The sequence below is a fragment of the Chiloscyllium punctatum genome, chromosome 44 (genome assembly GCF_047496795.1).
Source record: "Chiloscyllium punctatum isolate Juve2018m chromosome 44, sChiPun1.3, whole genome shotgun sequence".
Lineage (NCBI taxonomy): Eukaryota > Metazoa > Chordata > Chondrichthyes > Orectolobiformes > Hemiscylliidae > Chiloscyllium > Chiloscyllium punctatum.
In genome coordinates, this window is record NC_092782.1 from 13,743,260 (window position 1) to 13,762,999 (window position 19,740).

The window sequence follows — 19,740 nt, forward strand, 5'->3', positions numbered from 1 at the left end:
TCTCGAAGTGTGTTTCTTTCTAAGATCTGATTTGTAGCTACTGCCATCATTTACATTGCTCAGCAAAGTACCTAGGGACGTTTCTTACAGTGAAAGGTGTAGCTGAGAGAAGGGTGTATGAATGTGATTTGTTGTTGTACACATTCCTGAACACGTGATTCCCAGAGCCCCTTGCTGGTCTGACACCACTCTGTCACGTGGTTGGGGACGGACGCCGCGGATGATGTCATGACGTTGCGGGAACATGCCGGGCAGGCGCATGCGCGGCCCCCTGGAAGGTTCCAGTAGCGAGAAGCCAGCGACGCCATGGCCAGTTACATCCATGTCCCTCCCGCGGCGTCCGTTGTCCCCAGGTTGCACATCACCGTCGATCAACAGGACATGGCAGCTGGCTCCCTGCGGCTCATGAAAGAACTGAGGCCGCACTGGGACCCGGCTCAGGTCAGACTGAAGGTAAGGGGGAGGAGGGGGGGATGGGGGGGGTGGGGATGTGCGCCAGTCGCCAGTCGCCAGTCGCCAGTCGCCAGTATGTGCGCCGTTAGTGTCAGCGGCAGAGCCAGGCTGACGGCCACCTGTCACTTTGTTTGCCCCCCTCCCGCTCGCCTGTTCCTTCTAAAAGGTATTCAGGCCATAAGTAACACTGCTGCAGGGGTTAGGTCCTTATGAGTGGGGTATGGATGGCGTCGGTGGGGGATGGGGAGCAGGGTTTGTGACACGGGGGCAGAGGGAGTGGGGTACATGGAGAGGTGGAGGGGGCACGGGAGCGGTGACTGGGGGAGTGGGGCACGGAGTGGCGATGGCGGGTGCATGGGGTAGCAGTGGTGGGGGGGCAGATGGAGGGGGCACAGGGGCAGTGGGAGTGGGGCATGGAGTGGTGTTGGTGGGGGGCAGAGGGGGCATGGAGGTGTGGGGGGCAGAGGGAGGGGGTACGGTGGTTGGTCGCAGGGGAGCGGGGCATGGAGGTGGTGGGGGGCAGAGGGAGGGGGCACGGAGGGGGTGGGGGGGGAAGGATGGAGGCACAGACGTGGTGGTGGGGCATGGGGCGACGTGGTGGGGGCGGAGGGAGTGGGGCACGAGGGTCTCTAGGATTGGCATAGAGTTGCCATAATTTGGGAAAATTATTTCATAAGCAGCCTAACCAATGTCCAGTACAGCCAAAACATTCTATCCCAATACCTATACTCAGTGTACTGACTCTACTTTCAAGGAACTATGAACCTGCATTCCAGGGTCTCTTTTGTTCAGCAACACTCCTCAGAACCTTAAGTTCTGCTCTGATTTGCGTTTCCAAAATGCAGCATGTCACATTTATCTAAATTCAACTCTCATCTGCTACTGCTCCATCTGATCAAGGTCCCTTTGTACCCTGAGGTATCCTCCTTTTGGGTTGTCCACGACACCACCAATTTTGGTGTCATCTGCAAATTTACAAACTATACCGCCCATGTTCACATCCAAATCTGTTATATAAATTACCAAAAGCAGTGGACCCAGCACCGATCCTTGTGACACACTGCTGGTCGCAGGCCTACAGCCTGAAAAGCAACTCTCCATCACTACCTTCTGTCTCCTCCCTTCAATTTGGTTCTATATCCAATTAGCTAATTCTCCCTGTATTCCACGTGATCTAATCTTGCTAACCAGTCCACCATGCGGAACCTTGTCGAATGCTTTACTGAAGTCCATATAGATTGGGTCCACAGCTCTGCCTCCTTCAATCTCTTTGTTACTACTTCAAAAAACCCAAGCAAGTTCAAGTGGTACAATTTCCCCCACACGCAGCCATGTAATCCATAATCAGTTGTTGCCTTTCCAAATACATGTAAGTCTTGTCCCTCTGGGTCCCCTCCAATAACTTGCCCATCAGTGATGCCAGACTCACTGGTCTGTGGTTCCCTGGCTTTTCCTTACAACCTTTCTTAAACAGTGGCACTATGTTAGGCAACCTCTGTTGCATCTTCTGCTGTGCCTCCCTTTCCTCTCATGTCCTCTCATGCTTTCTGACACTCCTCTTACAATAGACAATAGATGCAGGAGTAGGCCATTCTGCCCTTCGAGCCTGCACCGCCATTCAATATGATCATGGCTGATCATTCCTAATCAGTATCCTGTTCCAGCCTTATCTCCAGGTGCCTAATAAGGTGTCCTAATAAAGGTCATTGACCTGAAATGGTAACTCTTTCCACAGGTGCTGCCTGACCTATGTATTTCCAATATTTTCCTTTCTGACCTGTTATAAAGTAAAAATGAAATTGCTGGAACTGTAAGGTTTCTGGCATTTTCAGTATTTTGCTTTTGAATCAAGTATCTGATCCTGGCAGTGGTATTAAATAGTCCTAATTCAAGTTATGGATGCCAGACCGGGGATTGATTGTCATGCATTTTCTCTCTCCGTTATCCATGTACTAGCTACAATCAGCCAGAATGTTGACAGTCTCTCTTGTCCCTGTTGAGTTCAGTTTTACACTGCCTTTGCTTGGTCCAATTCTTATTTGTCCAGTGTTCTATGGAAATTCAACCAATGGTTTATCTTCCCGTCTCTCAGTGGTTAACCCTGTTGTTAACCACTCCTTCTTTCTATCCTCTCTTCCTTTCAGATGCTCCTAAACCCAAGCTTTTGGGCTTTTGACATAGTGTACGTTTAAGTGGGATTTCATCGTCACATTTTTTCTAACTTTTTGTGAAGTGCTTCCACGTGGTTTCACTATTTTAACTAGGCTATATACAAGCTGTTTTCTCAATGCAGAAGATCCAACAGGACTAAGAAAAACCATTGTACGGTATCTTGCTTATATATTTATTTGTTGTATTGTCAGTCATGATACAGCAGAAGATATTTGCTGTTGATTTTCTGAACAATTAGATTTGTCAATGAAGAGCTATCTGAAAGAATCTTAACTAGGTTTGGATGGCCTGTCGGGAGGTCTGCTGAGTTGATTTGTTTAGGAGATGGTATGTAATAGCAAAATATTTGATTCACTGTCTTGCTATATTTAGTTACTTTATGCGGCAAACTATGAACAACTTGTGTTGACAGGAATAAATAGCAGTTGGTAAACAGATTATTAGACTTTGACTTCTCCTATATACTCATTACAAATAATTTAAATTCTCCTTCCTCGTCTTAATATTCATTCTAATGCCATTTTATGAAATGTATACGATGCCATCAGTTGCATACCAAATATACAATTTATATTTTGAGATTTCTTAACTTCGGTAAATGACAGGTTTCCAAATAATGATTTCATAATCGCAAACAGACATCCCTGTAAAAATTCAACAGGTCCGGCAGCATTTGTGTAGAGAAAGCAGTGTTAACATTTTGAGTCCAATAGCCCTTCTTCAGAACTTATTTTCAGGTCACTGGACCCAAAACATTCACCTCTACTTTCTCTCCACAGATGCTAACAAATTCTGGCTGTTTTTGATTTCCAGCATCTGCAATTCTTCGGTATTTTTATTAAGGATTTTGTAGTGCAGGTAGTTCTCCTATAACGCTGTTGTTGTGTTCCTGTGCAATGCTGTGTTTTAGAAAATCGTGCAATAGATATAATAGTGCCTATAGGAAAAACAGGTTTGGGGCAAACCACCAAAAATACCAGTAAAAATTAAAACAAAAATAGTAGTTAGCCTAACACAAACGATAGCACTGTTTAAGTAAATTTTGACCTGTTGTAATTGGCCTGTTGTATGGTACAGTATACAATTACTCTTGATCGGTATCTATACCTGCTGGCTGCACTACATTCTAGCCGGTCTTCAGATCCCATCCAATGGTAACTGCACAAGTGAGAACCCAGCATGAAATCTGCCTTGATAGATCAAGGGCTGAATCTTAATTTCTTTCATCAAGTGCTAGTTTTGTCAAGTTTTTCAGAGGGTTTCATGTCATGATGCTTGGGGACTAGCACTTTATTTTACAAAACCTGCCTGATTTATGACCTACTCCACCTTTTGGTGTCCCTGTCTCACATTCTAGCACCACCATACCATGTGCCATTTCCAAAATAACTCACCACTTCCTGAATATCTCAGGATTGATCAACATCCATTTAGCAGCACCATCTTGAAAAAGATATTGTGTATCTAGACAAGAGCAGTCAGTTCAGAGTTGCCCTGCATTGTTCCTGACATTTGACCCTGGGCATGGCAGACAATGGAAAATTGAGCAGGGAAATGGAGATGATGCTGATGGCGATGGGGTGATGCAAGACTTCCTTTTCTCCCAGGCTAACAGAGGATGCCATTCTACTGGAATAACGCCAACCTGGACCAGGGTTACCATCCAGACCAGTGTTGTCTCAACCATCTGAAGGAATGCACAGAATATAGGAAGAAGGTGAATGACCTTCTCCACTTTACCAGTGCAAATGCCACCATCTTCTTGTTGATACGTCACACTTACTCTCTGTTACTGTACCAAACATTTCTTGTAACATCTTCCCCACTCACTCTCATTCTCACTAACCTCTGACTCTGACTAACCCTGAATCTCTTCTGCACAGCCGACTCACCCCCTCAGGTCATCTCCACCAGAAGTATCAGTGTGCCATTCACTGATCTCTTCCTCACCCACTACATGCAGTTTCCTGACTTCTGACCACCTTGTGCAGTTGACTGACTATGTCCAAGCCTCTGTACTGGTATTATTTTTTGCAACTGGTTACTATAGTAATTAGTCACTGAAACAGATTCACATGAGTCTACATATATTCTTTAACATCTAAATATATTTTTTGAACAAAGAGAAAAACACATTTTAATATGAGCAAGAGCCAAATTTCAAACGATTCCTTCACACTGTCCTTTTACTGTTAGTCAATTCCAGTAAAATTTCACTCTTATCTTAACTCTTTTTAAATTAGCAGATTGCTCCCAGCTTCAGGCTGTAGAGACATTTTCACGATAAATTTCCAAGCCCACTAGCACAAACATGTAGTTCATCACGAGAAAGCAACTGATCACGTGATGCCAACGCAGAGTCCAGTCGTCTGCGCACCACAGCACCTAGTGGCGGGGATGAGAATCGTCTAGCAACTAATGGGCGTTTGCTTTATTTTAAAAATTGCTTTTCAGACCAATCGTGTTTAATAAACGTGTTACAGGAGAACTACCAGTGTTTGAAATCTGTCTACCTACCATTTAATACAGAGGTTTCCTGATTTACGAATGCCTCCTCTTGCGTGTGTTTGTAATTATGATTGTAATTCCATAAGGATATAATTTTTAAAAGTCTGACAAACAAACATTTCTTATATTTACGGACCACAACTTTATATTGTTCTGCATTGTGTTCGAACTGTGAGCAGACTTGAGAACAGAACCCATTCTCAACTATTGGCTGCCTGCATGAACATCAGTAAATGCTAGAGAACTTCCTGAAGCTTTGATAGTTTAGAATACTGCATGTTTGATTACTGAGCTAAAAATCACACAACACCAGGTTATAGTCCAACAGGTTTAATTGGAAGCACTAGCTTTCGGAGCACTGCTCCTTCATCAGGTGGTTGATGGTAGTTCTCCTATAACACGTTTATTATACACGATTGGTCTGAAGAGCGATTTTTCAGGAGCGGCGCTCTGAAAGCTAGTGTGCTTCCAATTAAACCTGTTGGACTATAACCTGGTGTTGTGATTTTTAACTTTGTACACTTCAGGCCAACACCGGTATCTCTCCAAATCGTGTTTGATTATGTTCGCCTCCCCCTTTGATCATATTCTAGGAGCATTGCTTAAGGTAAAATATTGGCAGAATAGTAACTTTCATTATACAATCATTTACCCAGTTGATAAGATTAAGGTGTTTTCTTGTTTCAAATTTTTCATTTTTATTCAACAGGTGTTCACAGATGGTATTACGAACAAACTTGTTGCTTGTTATGTTGATGATTCATTAGACGATGTTGTTTTGGTAAGGGTGTATGGCAACAAGACAGAGTTGTTTGTTGATCGTGAAAACGAGGTGAAGAGTTTTCAGGTCCTGCATGCTCATGGCTGTGCACCACAACTCTACTGCACCTTTCAGAATGGACTGTGTTATACGTTTATTGAAGGCAATGCATTGGATCCAGAACATGTCAGAAATCCATTCATTTTCAGGTACTTTTTTCCTAATTTGTATTAGATATATATTCCAAAAATAGAGTATCATTATTTTTGTGTTTTACTCTGTGGTTTAACTTGAGCAGATCATTGTGGAACCAACACAATTTGGTTTGAAGGGCAATTGTGGTTTTTAATAAGGGCCAAAATTAATGTTAGTGATATAATCTTTTGTGAACCTATTGCATGACTTTCCTAACTAGCAGTTGTCGTTTATTTTCTACTTTTGTTATTGTTAAGGAGTTCATGCATCTCTCATTTTGTCATTAAATGCTCAGTCAGTACTTTGTAATGCATTTTACAGGCTCAGTACTAAATTGTGTCTTGGTCTGGAAGTAAATAATAATTTAAATCTTGCAGGTTTAGTCCCAAATAATTTATATTTTGAGACTGTAATAATTAGCTAAACAAATGTTTCCTTAAATGGAAATTCCAGGTGCAGTACATTTTGCTCATGCTGTTTACCCTGGACCGTCGGAAGCTGATGGGTGACCTTATAGAAGTTTATAAAATCATGAGGGGCATGGATAGAGTAAATAGATAAAGTCTCTTCCCAGGGTGGGGAGTGCAGAACTAGAGGGCATAGGTATAGGGTGAAAGGGGAAAGATATAAAAGGGACCTTAAGGGCAACTTTTTCACACAAAGGATGATACGTGTATGGAAAAAGCTGCCAGCGGAAGCGGTGGAGGCTAGTACAATTGGGACGTTTAAAAGGCATCTGGATGGGTATATGAGCAGGAAAGGTTTGGAGGGATATGTCAGGTGCTGGCAGGTGGAACTAGATTAGGTTGGGATATCTGGTCGGCATGGACAAGTTGTACTGTTCAGCTGTATGGTTCTATATCCCTTTGCATCTTTGATCCTGCTGGAGGATTTTCAAATTGCAAATTGGGAACCTGCTGAAGACTTGCATATTGTTTAAATTGTGTAATCAGAAAAATAAATAACTAATGGCTAAAGAGTGTGTTGAAGTTTTCATATGAAGAATCATCACTGCCTACTTTTAATTCCCAGAAGAAAAATATACCACTTGAACAAAGTGGGCCCTACTCTAAGCAGAAGTGTAAAAACTCACTTTTTAAAGTACCTCTGAATATTGTTGTTGTTAATGGTCATTCTGCTATATAAACTGTTAAATGTCCCACAAGCACTTGAAAAATGAAAACTAAGTACTATAGTACTGGCTCTTCAATTTTCTTCTCGGGAATTGGTGATATAATATAAACTCATCAAGTCTGTCAATTTTGTTTTCAGAGAATGTAGTAGGATTTTGGCTACAGGCCCTTCCATAAAGACAGAGTTTGATGTATTTCAGTATTCTACTTCCTAAAATTACATGGTGAATTACCCCTTCAAATGGTAGCAGTTCATTCTGGTCCTCACAGTTCTTTTCTGTGCCTTTGCCAGTTAAATTAGAAGAGACTTGAATTTTTTTAAATCTGACTGAAGATAAGACTTTTATGTGATTTCTAAATGTTTCTAAATCCCAATGTTAAGTGAGTGAAATTTTTTTATTACATAGTGTAACATTACTGCTGATTTTAATTTGATTCCATTTAAAGTGTCACTTCATTTTCTGCCGCTCAGACTTATAACTAGGCAACTAGCAAAGATTCATTCGATTCATGCTCATAATGGCTGGACTCCCAAGCCAAATCTATGGTCAAAGCTGGAAAAGTACTTCGCTCTTGTGCCCACAGAATTTGCTGATGAGTGTTTACATGCAAGGTATGCTTTATTCACTGAAAATCTGTATTTTGACCTGGCAACACTATGGAGGTTTATCACTTTTATTATTTGCGGGAGGTGTCTTCCATGAGCAAATTGTAACTATGGATGTGGGAAATGAAATCTAATATGCATCAGTGTTGATAGCTTAAGATGATGGGTGGTCTTGGGTTGTGCCCATGGGTGTAGTCTTGGGACCACTGTAGTTTTAATTTTCATTAAATTACAACATATTCAAAAACACAGCACATAAAAAATGGGCAACTTTTCGTCGGTTATCAGCTGAGCTAAGTGGTTGAATTAGAGAAAGTTCAAATTACGATATGTGGGATGGTTGACAGCTGTAATTTATTTGCAATCATACAAAGTATTGTATTTGGAAAACAAAAATAGCCTGATTAGAGGGCAGAGTTTTTGCTACTTTATTTAATGAGCACATTACAGGTGAAATCAGATAGTTGAATTTGTTTTAAAATCAGGAATATTTAGATCATAAAGGGGAGCAGAGCTAGGCCCATGCAGCCCATGGAGTGTACATCAGCATTCAATGAACTCATTGCTGAGCTTAAATTCCTCAACTCCACTTTCCTGTCTTCCTTCATAATCTTTGATTCATTTCCTGAATAAACATCTGTCTAATTCAGCCTTGAATATACTTAAGAATCCTTTCTCTACAGTTCTGATAATAAAAAAGATTGATAATTTCACTATCTTGAGACAGAAACTTCCTCCTCATTTAAGACAGAAAAGGACAACCCCTTACTTTTAATTATCTCGTCTGGTCCTTGACTGTTCCAGGTGGAAACAACTTCACATCTACACTGTCAAGCCTGTAAGAATCTTATCTGTTTCAATGATGTCTTCTCTTCCAATGGCTAAATGGCTAAAAGCCCAAACTAATCAGCCTCTCCATACCCAGAATCAATGGATAAACTGTCTCTAGACTGCCTGTAGATAAGTTTACCAAAACCGCTCTCCGTATTCAAGATGTAATCTAATTAATACTGGTTTAGTAAAATCTGTCTTTTATATTCCATTTCCTTTTAAATAATAGGACTGCAGATGCTGGAGATCAGAGCTGAAAAATGTGTTGCTGGAAAAGCGCAGCAGGTCAGGCAGCATCCAAGGAGCAAGAGAATCGATGTTTCAGGCATAAGCCCTTCTTTAGGAGAGAGATTTTACTAAATTCCCAGCGCAGTGAACAGAACCACAACAACAAGCACCCGAGCTACAAATTTTTTCACAAACTTTGAGTTCATTGAATGCTGATGTACACTGCATGGGCTGAGTTCTGCTCCCCTTTATGATTCCTGAAGAAGGGCTTATGCCCGAAACGTCGATTCTCCTGCTCTTTGGATGCTGCCTGACCTGCTGCACTTTTCCAGCAACACATTTTTCACCTTTTAAATACTAGTCCATATATTTTCAGTATTACCTGTTTAATTTGGATATGCTAACTCTTTGTGATTCATGCATGGGGACCTTCAGATCCCAGTGTTGCTGTATTTTTCTTGCAGTCTTTCTGCATTTAAATAATATGCAGTTCTTCTAATCTTCCTATCAAAATGTATAATCTCTTTCCCTTGTTATACTCATGCTAAGTTTCTGCCGATTCACTTAACCTGTCTATATCTCTATGTAGACTTTTATCATCCTGACCACTTGCCTTCCACCTATTTTTGTGTTAACTGCAAACTTCGCGAAAGTACATTGAGTTTCTTTATCCAAGTCATTAACAAATATTATAAATAATTGAGGTCCAGCCTTGATTCCTGTGGTACTTCAGTAGTTACAGGTTGCAATCCTGTAAATGCCTTTTTATCCCAATTCCATTCTATTTGTTAATCAATTCTCTTTTCATGATACATACTTTTATCTTTTTAAGTACTTTATGTACACTATCTGATCAAATGCCTTTTGGAACTCCAAATATATTACAATTATTGGTTCTAATTTATCAGTTGTGCCTGTTACATCCTCAAAGAATCCCTATAAATTTGGTCGTGATTTACCTTTCACGAAGCTATGCTTGCAGTTAATCATATTATGTATTTCTAAGTGCTCCACTATTACGTCCTTTAAAATAGAGATGCTAATATTTTCTCAATGTTTGATATTAAGCTAACTCACCTATTGCTTTTTGTTGTCTGCCTGGATAAGGGTCCTTGGGGGAAGGTTACTGCAAGTACAACTACTACCTCTAGCTACTTTCTTTAAAATGTGAGAATGCAACTCATCCAAATAAGTAGGCTTATTGGCCTTTAATCCCATTGAAGAAAAAGTACAACTGAAACTAATAGTTATTTATTACCTGACTCCAAACTTTAGCCCCTTAAGCTTTTCGTATTTTTGTAATGCTATTTGTATCTTCTACCATGAAGACTTGTGAAAAGAATCTATTCAACTCCTCTGCTATTTTCTGGTTTCCCTTTTGTTTCCCTGCCTCATTCTGTAAGGGGACTTCCCCCCCCCTTTTGTATATATTTAACTTTTACTGACAGTTTTTATATTACACTCTAGTTACAGTTAGTTTTTTCCCTCTTATTATTTGGTCATCATCTTTTGTTGGTTTTTGAATGTTGCCCAATCCGTAATAAATTAATTTTGCCCTGTTGCATATTTTTCTTCCAATTTGATATTATCCTTAAACATTTGTGGTTACCAAGCCAATATTAATACAGTACTGGAGTTTTGAGTTCTTAGACACAGTTGCATTCAGGAAAAATGTGGATTTTTCAATTTAGTTGTATTGAACTGATTATGCTCTAGCTTCTTTTCAATGGGCCACTTCCACCCATCATCATCATTGGCTCCAGTACCCAGCTGTCTACTAATTCCTCGAATAACTTCCAGTTTTCATAGAATCCCTACAATGTGGAAGCAGGGCATTCGGCCCATTGAGAGCACACCAACCCTCTAAACCGCATCCTACCCAGACCAGACCCTACCCTATCCCCGTAACCCTGCATTTCCCACTCCTAACCCACCTCCCCTGCACATCCCTGGACACTATGGGAAATTTAGCATGGCCAATCCACCTTACCTGCACATCTTTGGATTGTGGGAGGAAACCAGAGCATCCGCACGAAACCCTGCAGATGCAGGGGGAATGTGCAAACTCCACACATACAGTCGCCCAAGGATGGAATCAAACCCAGGTCCTAATTTTTTTTTTAAAGTTTCATGATCAGTGTTCTTAATTAGAATGTATGGTTGCTGACAAACTGACATTTTAAATTTAACTTCCCAAAAGGTTTTGTGAACACTCTGCATCTAAATAAAAGCGAAGCTATTTTAACATAATACTCTCATCTGGCTAAAGCATGACCAGTGGCACAATTTTTTTGTAACAGGAATTGTAGAATTTCAAACAAATCAGGGGCTCATGGCCCTCAATCAATTTGTTTTAAGGTTACATGTTTGATAATTTTAAAAAAAGACCTAATGTTGTTTAATGATGTAAAAACAATCTGCCCTATTGCATAGCCCACAAAACACATTGAATTGAGATCCTGATTCAAATAAGGCAATACAGTTACTTAAAAGGATTTTTGGGTTTCACCCCCACAGTCCCAGCAAAATAAAACTAGTTCATTGTAATTACAAATATTCTACTAATTCACTCCTTAGGCCCTGAATGAAGGCAATGCTGTTGTGTCAAGTCATCATCCTTCTTGGGTAATAAAAATGCTGGAAGTCTTTAGTATGGCTTTCCCTTACACTTTTCAACAGGTTTAACCCTTGTAAGTTTGGCAGGTTCTATAAGCATCCTCAAACTTTGACCATACACCATGAACACAGGCAACTAAAATTTAAACCAGCAAAGAGGTATCGCTTAATATTTCAGTAACAGATCTGGGTGTTGTTGACCTATTGTGTCATAATCATCAACATTTTCCATGTGAATTTCGTGTCTCCTGTCAGATACCAGTAGTTTATTGTTAAGCCACAATGACAAAGTTCATCACGAGTTCTGACTAGACTTAGGCAAATAAAAGACTGTTGGGTTTAAAACCTGGAATAGGAATGCATGTCCCACTTTTAAAGTCTCAACTTCCTAATTTATTTCTATATGCTAGTCTAGTGTCTTTAGTCTCCACACCTACTTCAAGGTCTTGACCTTGACATGGGGGCTTTTCTCCTCTTAACAACTGGTCTAAGGCAGGGTGATCAAGACAGACACAGTAATTATCCTCTATTATTTTTAATGCTCCGGAGCCTCAAACCTTGTGTCTGTAGTCTCCACACCCCTTCAGGGTCCTGACCTTCGGTGGGGTATCTCCCCTCTTAACAACCGGTCTACGGCAGAGTAGTTGTGACAGACACAGTAATTATATTTTTTTTGCAATATACTCGGGAGCCTCAAACCTCACCACGAGAGGATTGCAACCTTATTTTCCCAGGGGGACTTTAATCTCTTTTCTCTATGGTGGGTGGGGGGCGGGGGTGGGGTGGAGAAGAGAGAGAAGAGTATAACTTCTGAATTCCAGGGGATTTTTAACCTCCCTTCCCAGTAATGTACAATTCTGAAAGTCAACTTGTTGTCATGCAAGTGTGTAGTTACCTCAGAGATTCTGTCACCACAGTGTGTTAGGGGATGAGGGATCGAATGAGTGGTAAGTTAAGGAGAGAAATCAAGGTAAATCTTACCTCATGGGCCCATCCATCTCTCACAACTGGCAATCAGACGATCTTTTATCCAGTCCACCTGGAAGCTCCGTGCATGTAGGAATCCCACCGCCGTCAAATGAAATGCTTTTTTTTCCTGCGATTATTCCACACTTGATACAACTGCAATACGCCAACTTCTATGAACAACCAAAATCTTATTAAGCAAATACAGTACAAGCTTTGGAGGATCACTTAACCCTCTTCACAGTGCATGCAGAGAATGTCAAGCAAGGCTGTCTCTGAACAAAGGAAACAGCTCTGCTTTATACAAAATCTTTACATCATAGTCAGTAATGCCTAAAAGACAACCCCCAGCCATTCTCCACAGTCACATGTCCCTCAAGATACAATGCAGTGACTGCATCATTTCCAGAAACAATATAATGTAAGTCATCCCTGAATGGCCAAATCTGTTGTGAATAATTTTTTCAAAAAAACTACAGGGAGAAGTCACAACTCCAACTGCAATGTTCTTATTGATTTTGAATGATGATACAAATGTAAATTATGTCTGAATAATAGAAGATGGACACGTAAATAGCTTTGAATGGCAAGGGATAGAAATGTAAATTCACTTACTTTCTCTCTGTAGAACAGAGACATCCCACTTGCCCCCAAGGCATTCATTTCTTGCAGGTCAGGAGAACAAATTAACTCTTTAATATTGCAAACATCCTAAATAAATCTCACCCCATTTGCTAGCATTTGGCCCGTATCCCTCTAAACTCTTCCTGTTTATATACCTATCCAAGTGCCTTTTAAATGTGTAATTATACTAGCCGCCACCTCTTACTGTGGCAACTCATTCCATATTCGCAACAACCTGTACGTGAAAATGTTGCTCCTTCTGTCACTTTTAAATCTTTCCCCTCTCATCTTAAACTTGTGCCCTCTAGTTTTGGACTTTTTCGCCCACCTCACCATCCCTGGGAAAAGACTGTCTTAGATTTAAAAAATCTCTAAGGTCAGCCCTCAGCCTCCAATACTTAAGGGAAAATAGCCCCAGCCTATTCAGCGTCTCCCCATAGCTCAGTCTTTCCAACCTTGGCAACATCCTTGTAAATCTTTTCTGAACAGTTTCCAGTTTCACAATATCCTTCCTATAGTACAGAGACCAGAATTGAAAGCAGTATTCCAGAAGTGGCCTAACCAATGTCTTTTACAGCCACAGCATGATCTCCCAACTCCTCTACTCAACTCACTGACCAACAAAGGCAGGCATACCAAACATCTTCCTCACACTCTGTCTACTTACGACTCTGCTTTCAAGGAACTATGAACCTGCACTCCAAAGTGCAGCAATATTCCCCAGGACCTTCCCATTAAGTGTACCAGTTCTACCCTGATTTGTCTTTCCAAAACACAGCACCTCTCATAAATTGGGGTGATTAGCGTAAATTCATTTAAAGAGAACATAAGAGCAGACGTAGGTCATTCAGCCCCTTCAGCCTATTGCACCAGTCTAGATCATAAGCTAATCATTCACTGCAAATTCATATTCTCATCCTATCTCCTTGATGTGATAGGGAGCAAGATAAATATGAGAATAGAACAGCATTATATCCTGATAGTGGGAGGAAGTTCATGGAGTATTAAAGGCATGCATCTGTTGAGCCGTATGCTTGTTTCTCTTTGGTTATGTGTTTAAAATGTAATTATCAGCATGGGATGAGCAGACTAAGATTCTTAAAATTGTGAAGGTCTTCACTTGTGATCAATGTGAAGAACTATTCTGCTTGTGGGTGAATCTGGAAATAGGGCATCTAAATAAAATAGAAAAAAGCCAGTCATTAAGAAATTTCTCAAAGATTTTATGCAGTGTTTGAGAATGCAGGACTGGCTGCCAGCTGTGTCTTGATGGATACAGAATTTGAAGTACTTGAGGAAAAATCTGATACAGGATTGAGGTTCCAAATTAGAAAGATGCATGGGCAGAGTGAGAAGATACAAATGGAATGAAGGAAATATGCAGTCTAAACACCAGCTTAGAATAGATAGGCAGAATGATTTATTTCTGTGCTTTAGATTCTGTATACTTTGTGAGAAGAAAATATTGTATTGCTTACATGGTACATATTTTTATCATTGGGATGAATGAAATATGTTGCAACAGCATGATCTAGACTATTACAATGTCTCAGTTAAATGTGAAATGTAAGCTATAAACTACTTTTGTTTTAGATCGCCAATATCCACAGTTCTTTGTGTTTTGTTCAAAAAGTGAGAATGTTCCTGACAATCTTCTAAATTGATGCCAATTCTTGCAGGTTCATGACAGAAATCCCTTGTCTTCACGAGCTTGAACAGGAATTGGTGTGGATGAAGGAACACCTGTCTAGTCTTGGCTCCCCAGTAGTGCTCTGCCACAATGATTTATTGTGCAAAAATATTATCTATAATGAAATAAAAGGTAAAGTTCCAACAAGTAATACAGGTGGTTTCAATTTGTTCGTAAATCAATTACGTCTTCTGAAAAATGAGTATGTTAGATTTATTAATTTAGCCCAATAACAATGAAATTACTCCATTGTGAGTTAGATTTTGCTATTATCTTGGCAATTCAGTGAGTTTTTGGAGTCTATGATTAGATTTGTATCTTATACCTAATTTGGTTGCATTAATTGCATTCCCAAACATGTAGCCTGGAGTGGTTGTGGAGAGAAGGCAGTCTAAATGGAGAATAATTTAAAAAAATTTTTTAAATACGCAAGACTCATACTTCTATACAGGCAGAGTTAGGTTGTTTTTAAAAAATACTTCTATAATTATTTTAAGCCAAAGCACTAGGCAGTGAGGAGGTCTGAGGTTTTGGCCGGCTTATTTTAAATACACTCATGGGCCGTGGATATTGCTGACTGGTCAGCATTTATTGTCCATTCTGAGCTGCCCTTGAAATGGTGGTAGTGAGCTGCCTTGAACTGCTGCAGTTCGTGTGCTGTATGTACACCCACAAAACCAGTAGGGAGAGAATTCTAGGATTTTGAACCCAACAGTGAAGCCTTGTGGCTGGTGGTCAGGAAACAAGTTAATCACTGCAGTATTCCTAGCCTCTGACTTGCTCATGTAACTACTGTGTTTATTTGACTGTCTGGTCAGTGTAACCCCTAGGGTATTGATCATGGACAAATCCCCAGGTCGAGGGTCCCCTGGTCCCCAGGTCGAGGGAGATGCCAGAGAACTGGAAGACAATTAATGTGATTTCACTTTACAAGAAGGGTGGCAAAGGTAGACCAGAGGAGATACAGCAGGGTTGTTGGTAGGGATGAGCATTTTAGAGAGGAGGGGGCTGTATTGGCCTGGGTTGTTTTCTTTAGAGCAGAAAAGGCTAAGGAGGGGGACATGACCTGAGATGTATAAGATTGAGGTACATGGACAAGGTAGATAGGAAGTAGCTGTTTCACTTAGTTTAAGGGTAATAACAAAAAGGTATAGTTTTAAGGCAAACGGTGGGAAGTCAAAAGGAAATTTAACAAACTTCTTTCACTCAGACGGTGATGTGAATCTGGAATACAGTGACTGGGAAGGGTATGGTGGATGACGCAGGACACCTGAAACCTTTTAAACGTGCATGGATTGCCACTTGAAATACCATAACATTCAAGGCTATGGGCCAAATGCTGGAAAATAAAATTAGTGCATATAGGTCAGTGCAGATGTGATTGGCCAAACAGCCTCGTCTCTGATTTCTGGTTACTGTGTTTCCTGTTTTCCTAACTCTTTGGAAGGAAAAGAACTGAAGGAATGGCAATCTGCACTTAGATGAGGAATGAGAGCATGGCGAGAGTGAGGGTAGGGCCAATCAGGAATAGTGGAGGATTCTTGCACCTGGAGTCAGAGGAGATAAGAGAAGTCTTCAATGAATATTTTGCTTCAATATTCACCACTGAGAGGGACCTTGATGTTTCTAAGGACAGCATGAAACAGACTGATATGCTCGAGCAGGTTGATATTAAAAAGGAGGATGTGCTGAAAATGTTGAAAAACCTAAGGATTGATAAATCCCCTGGGCCAGACAGGATATACTCTAGGTTACTGCAGGAAACGAGGGAAGAGGTTACTGCGCCTTTGGCGATGATTTTTGCATCCTCACTGTCCACTGGATTAGTGTCAGATGATTGTTGGGTGGCAAATGTTATTCCCTTGTTCAAGGAAGAGATTTAGGATAATCCTGGGAATTTCAGACAAGTCAGTTTTGCGTCGGTGATGGGCAAAGTATTGAAAAGGATTCTGAGTGACAGGATTTATGGTTACTTGGAAAACCATAGTTTGATTAGAGGTAGTCAGCGTGCTTTGAGAGGGGCAGGTCATGCCTCACAAACCTGATGGAATTCTTTGAGGATGTGACAAAATACATTGCAGGTAAAACAGTGGATGTGTTGTACATGGATTTTAGCAGGGTGTTTGATAAGTTTCCTCACAGTAGGCTCATTCAGAAAGTAAGGAGGCATGGGATACAGGGAAATTTGGCTCGATACAGAATTGACTATCCCATAGAAGATAGAGGGTGGTGGTAGATGGAAAGTATTCAGCTTGGAGCTTGGTGACCAGTGGTGTTCCACAGGGATCGGTTCTAGGACCTCTGCTGTGTGATTTTTAGAAAGGACTTGGAGGAGGAAGTGGAAGGGTGAGTTAGTAAGTTTGATGATGACACAAAGGTTGGTGGAGCTGTGGAGGGCTGTTGTAGGTTGCAACAATACATTAACAGAATGCAGAATTGGGCTGATAAGGGCAGATGGAGTTCAACCTGGAAAGGTGTGAAGTCATTCACTTTGGAAGGTTGAATTTGAACGCAGAATACAAGGTTAAAGGCAGGATTCTTGGCAGTGTGGAGAAAGAGGGATCTTGAAGTCCTTGTCCATGAATCACTCGAAGTCGCCATCTAAATTGATAGTTGTTAAGAAGGTGTATAGTGTGTTGGCTTTCATTAGCAGGAGGATTGAGTTTAAGAATCATGAAGTTGTGCTGCAGCTCTGTAAAGCCCCGGTTAGACCACAGTTGGATTTTGTGTTCAGTCCTGGTCATCTCATTAAAAGAAAGATGTGGAAACTTTAGAGAGGGTGCAGAGGAGATTTACCAGGATGCTACTTGGACTGGGGGACATGTCTTATGAAAAAGGTTTGAGAGAGCTAGGGCTTTTCTCATGGGAGCGAAGAAGGATGAGAGGTGACTAGATAGAGGTGTGCAAGATGATGAGAGACAGAGTGGATAGCCAGAGACTTTTTCCTAGGGCAGAAATGGCGATCACAAGGGGGCATCATTTTAAGGTGATTGGAGGATGGTTTAGAGGGGATGTCAGAGGTAGGTTTTTCACGAAGAGCGTGGTGGGTGCGTGGAATGCACTGCCAGCAGTGGTGGTAGAATCAGATACATTAGGGCCATTTGAGTGACTTTTGGATAGGCAATTGTACAATGAAGGGTATGTAGGTTAGTCTGATTTTAGAGAAGGATGAAAGGTCAGCACAACATCAAGGGCCAAACAGCCTGTACTGTGCTGTACTGTTCAGTTTTCTATGAAAGCTAAAGAATAAAACCAAATAAGTAATACGGTTGGTTCTAGTGTAGTGAGAAATCTTGTTCAGGTTGTGCGCTTTACATTATTTTTCAGTTGAAAGCATGGTTGTATCTTTACAATATTTTGTGTTTTTGATAAATTGTTTTGATTTTGTTGTGTGGAAGTAGGAGCATAGGATAATTGTCATATTTGCCTGTTGGTGTTTGCAGGGATGAAGTAGCAGTGTCTTTTTGAAGAACCTTCCCCTTGCAGGAAGGTATTATCCTGAGTTGATGATCATGGATATAAGAACGATTCACTATTTTAGTCATAAGCCACTGGATTTGACTGCAGAGGACTTAGTTTGTTGTTCTCACCTCTGAAAATATTCAAACTGCTAGACCTTTGGGAGAATACTTTGGGATCCAACTGCTGAGAGTGTGTGCCATCTATTGGTCAATATAGTATATTATTTGAAAGTGTAGCTTACCTTTCACTTGAAGGGAAATCATCACTCACTGAATAAAAATAATAGTGTACTGTTACCTTAGTGAGAAATGGAGATTGAATTTTACTTAGGCTGTTACTGATTTCAAATGGTCTTTTATGGGAGTTGCCAAGTAGCAATTCAGTATATTCCAGTTAGGGGAGTGGAAACTGAGCATTGTCCTCTTCATTGAGAATGTGCAAACGCCAAGTAATGGTCTGCCAATATCCAAAGGGGAAGAAAATTGAAAACTCAATACTTCTGCTAGCATTTCCAATAATAGTGATAAACTGACTATAACTTCTGTATTTATGTTTAAAGTGTGGGAGAGGAGGCAGGCCAGGTATATTTCTACATTTTATGCTGATAGCTAGTTTTTATAAAGTATTTCTGGGCTTTTGCTCACTAAGTTTGTAATTGCCTTGCTAAAAAATATTAAATGCCTGTTTTGGTTTGGTGAGTAATTGGCTTGTATGGATTATATGTGTTAACCTCCTGAATGATAAGGTGGTTGTCTCCCCTATTTTCTGAATGATTTCGTTTCTCATGAAGTTTACTCTTGCCAAATAATTATATTTGTCATTTGCACTAATGTAAATTTTTCAAAATCTGTTTTGCATATTTTTTTCCTTAAACTCCGATCCCGAAGTAAGTGATTTGTGATCACCCATTCCCATCTGAATGGAGAAGCACTTGGCAAACTCCACTAGCTGACAACTGAAATGAGAGATTTTAGACCATGGTCCAGCTAATGACACCATATTAATCTTGGCGGGCTTCAAATGTTCCTAGACTGCGTCCAATCTTTGGATTGGCAGTAAACTTTTGTTGACAACCCTGTTTTGATAAATAGATCAGTCCAGTTGGCCTGAGTGAACTTATTAAAAACATGCTGAAGCTCTGTGGTTTGTCAATTCTTCTTGTCCATTCTTCTTGTCAGTTCTTTGCCCAAATCCACTAATTACTTATGTTGCACAAAATTGACCTTCAGATCCCAATCTCTTGAGACCCCCATGTTCTTGCTAATTCTAGAAACTTGTAGTGATATATTCTAGCCCTCTCCCTCGACATGTAATTGAGAGTCAGTATCTCCATTACATTTCATCTATCTGTAAACTACAAATAAAGTGTTGTGAATAGAAGCTGAAAATTCGGAGAAGCCTACCCTTTTTAGTTTCAAACTTGGTTCTTCTTTTTTTTGCTTTTTGATATTTTGTCAATTAATCATCATGTTCATTGTCAGAGAGCCAGATTTAC

General features: G+C 40.5%; 1 protein-coding gene across 4 annotated transcripts in view; it reads left to right on the forward strand.

Annotated features, from left to right (window-relative positions):
* Window positions 1-242: 242 nt before the first annotated feature.
* Window positions 243-19,740, forward strand: part of etnk1 (ethanolamine kinase 1) — a 55,004-nt gene continuing 35,506 nt past the window's right edge. For 2 of the 4 annotated variants that reach the window (XM_072562286.1, XM_072562287.1), the window contains exons 1-4: window positions 243-453; window positions 5,843-6,102; window positions 7,694-7,834; window positions 14,773-14,915. In XM_072562286.1, coding sequence (XP_072418387.1) covers window positions 307-453; window positions 5,843-6,102; window positions 7,694-7,834; window positions 14,773-14,915 — 691 coding nt within the window. In that variant the 5' untranslated portion in view covers window positions 243-306. Of the gene's footprint in view, window positions 454-4,175; window positions 4,343-5,842; window positions 6,103-7,693; window positions 7,835-14,772; window positions 14,916-19,740 lie in introns of all 4 variants that reach the window. The other 2 variants (XM_072562288.1, XM_072562289.1) reach the window with 2 other exon arrangements.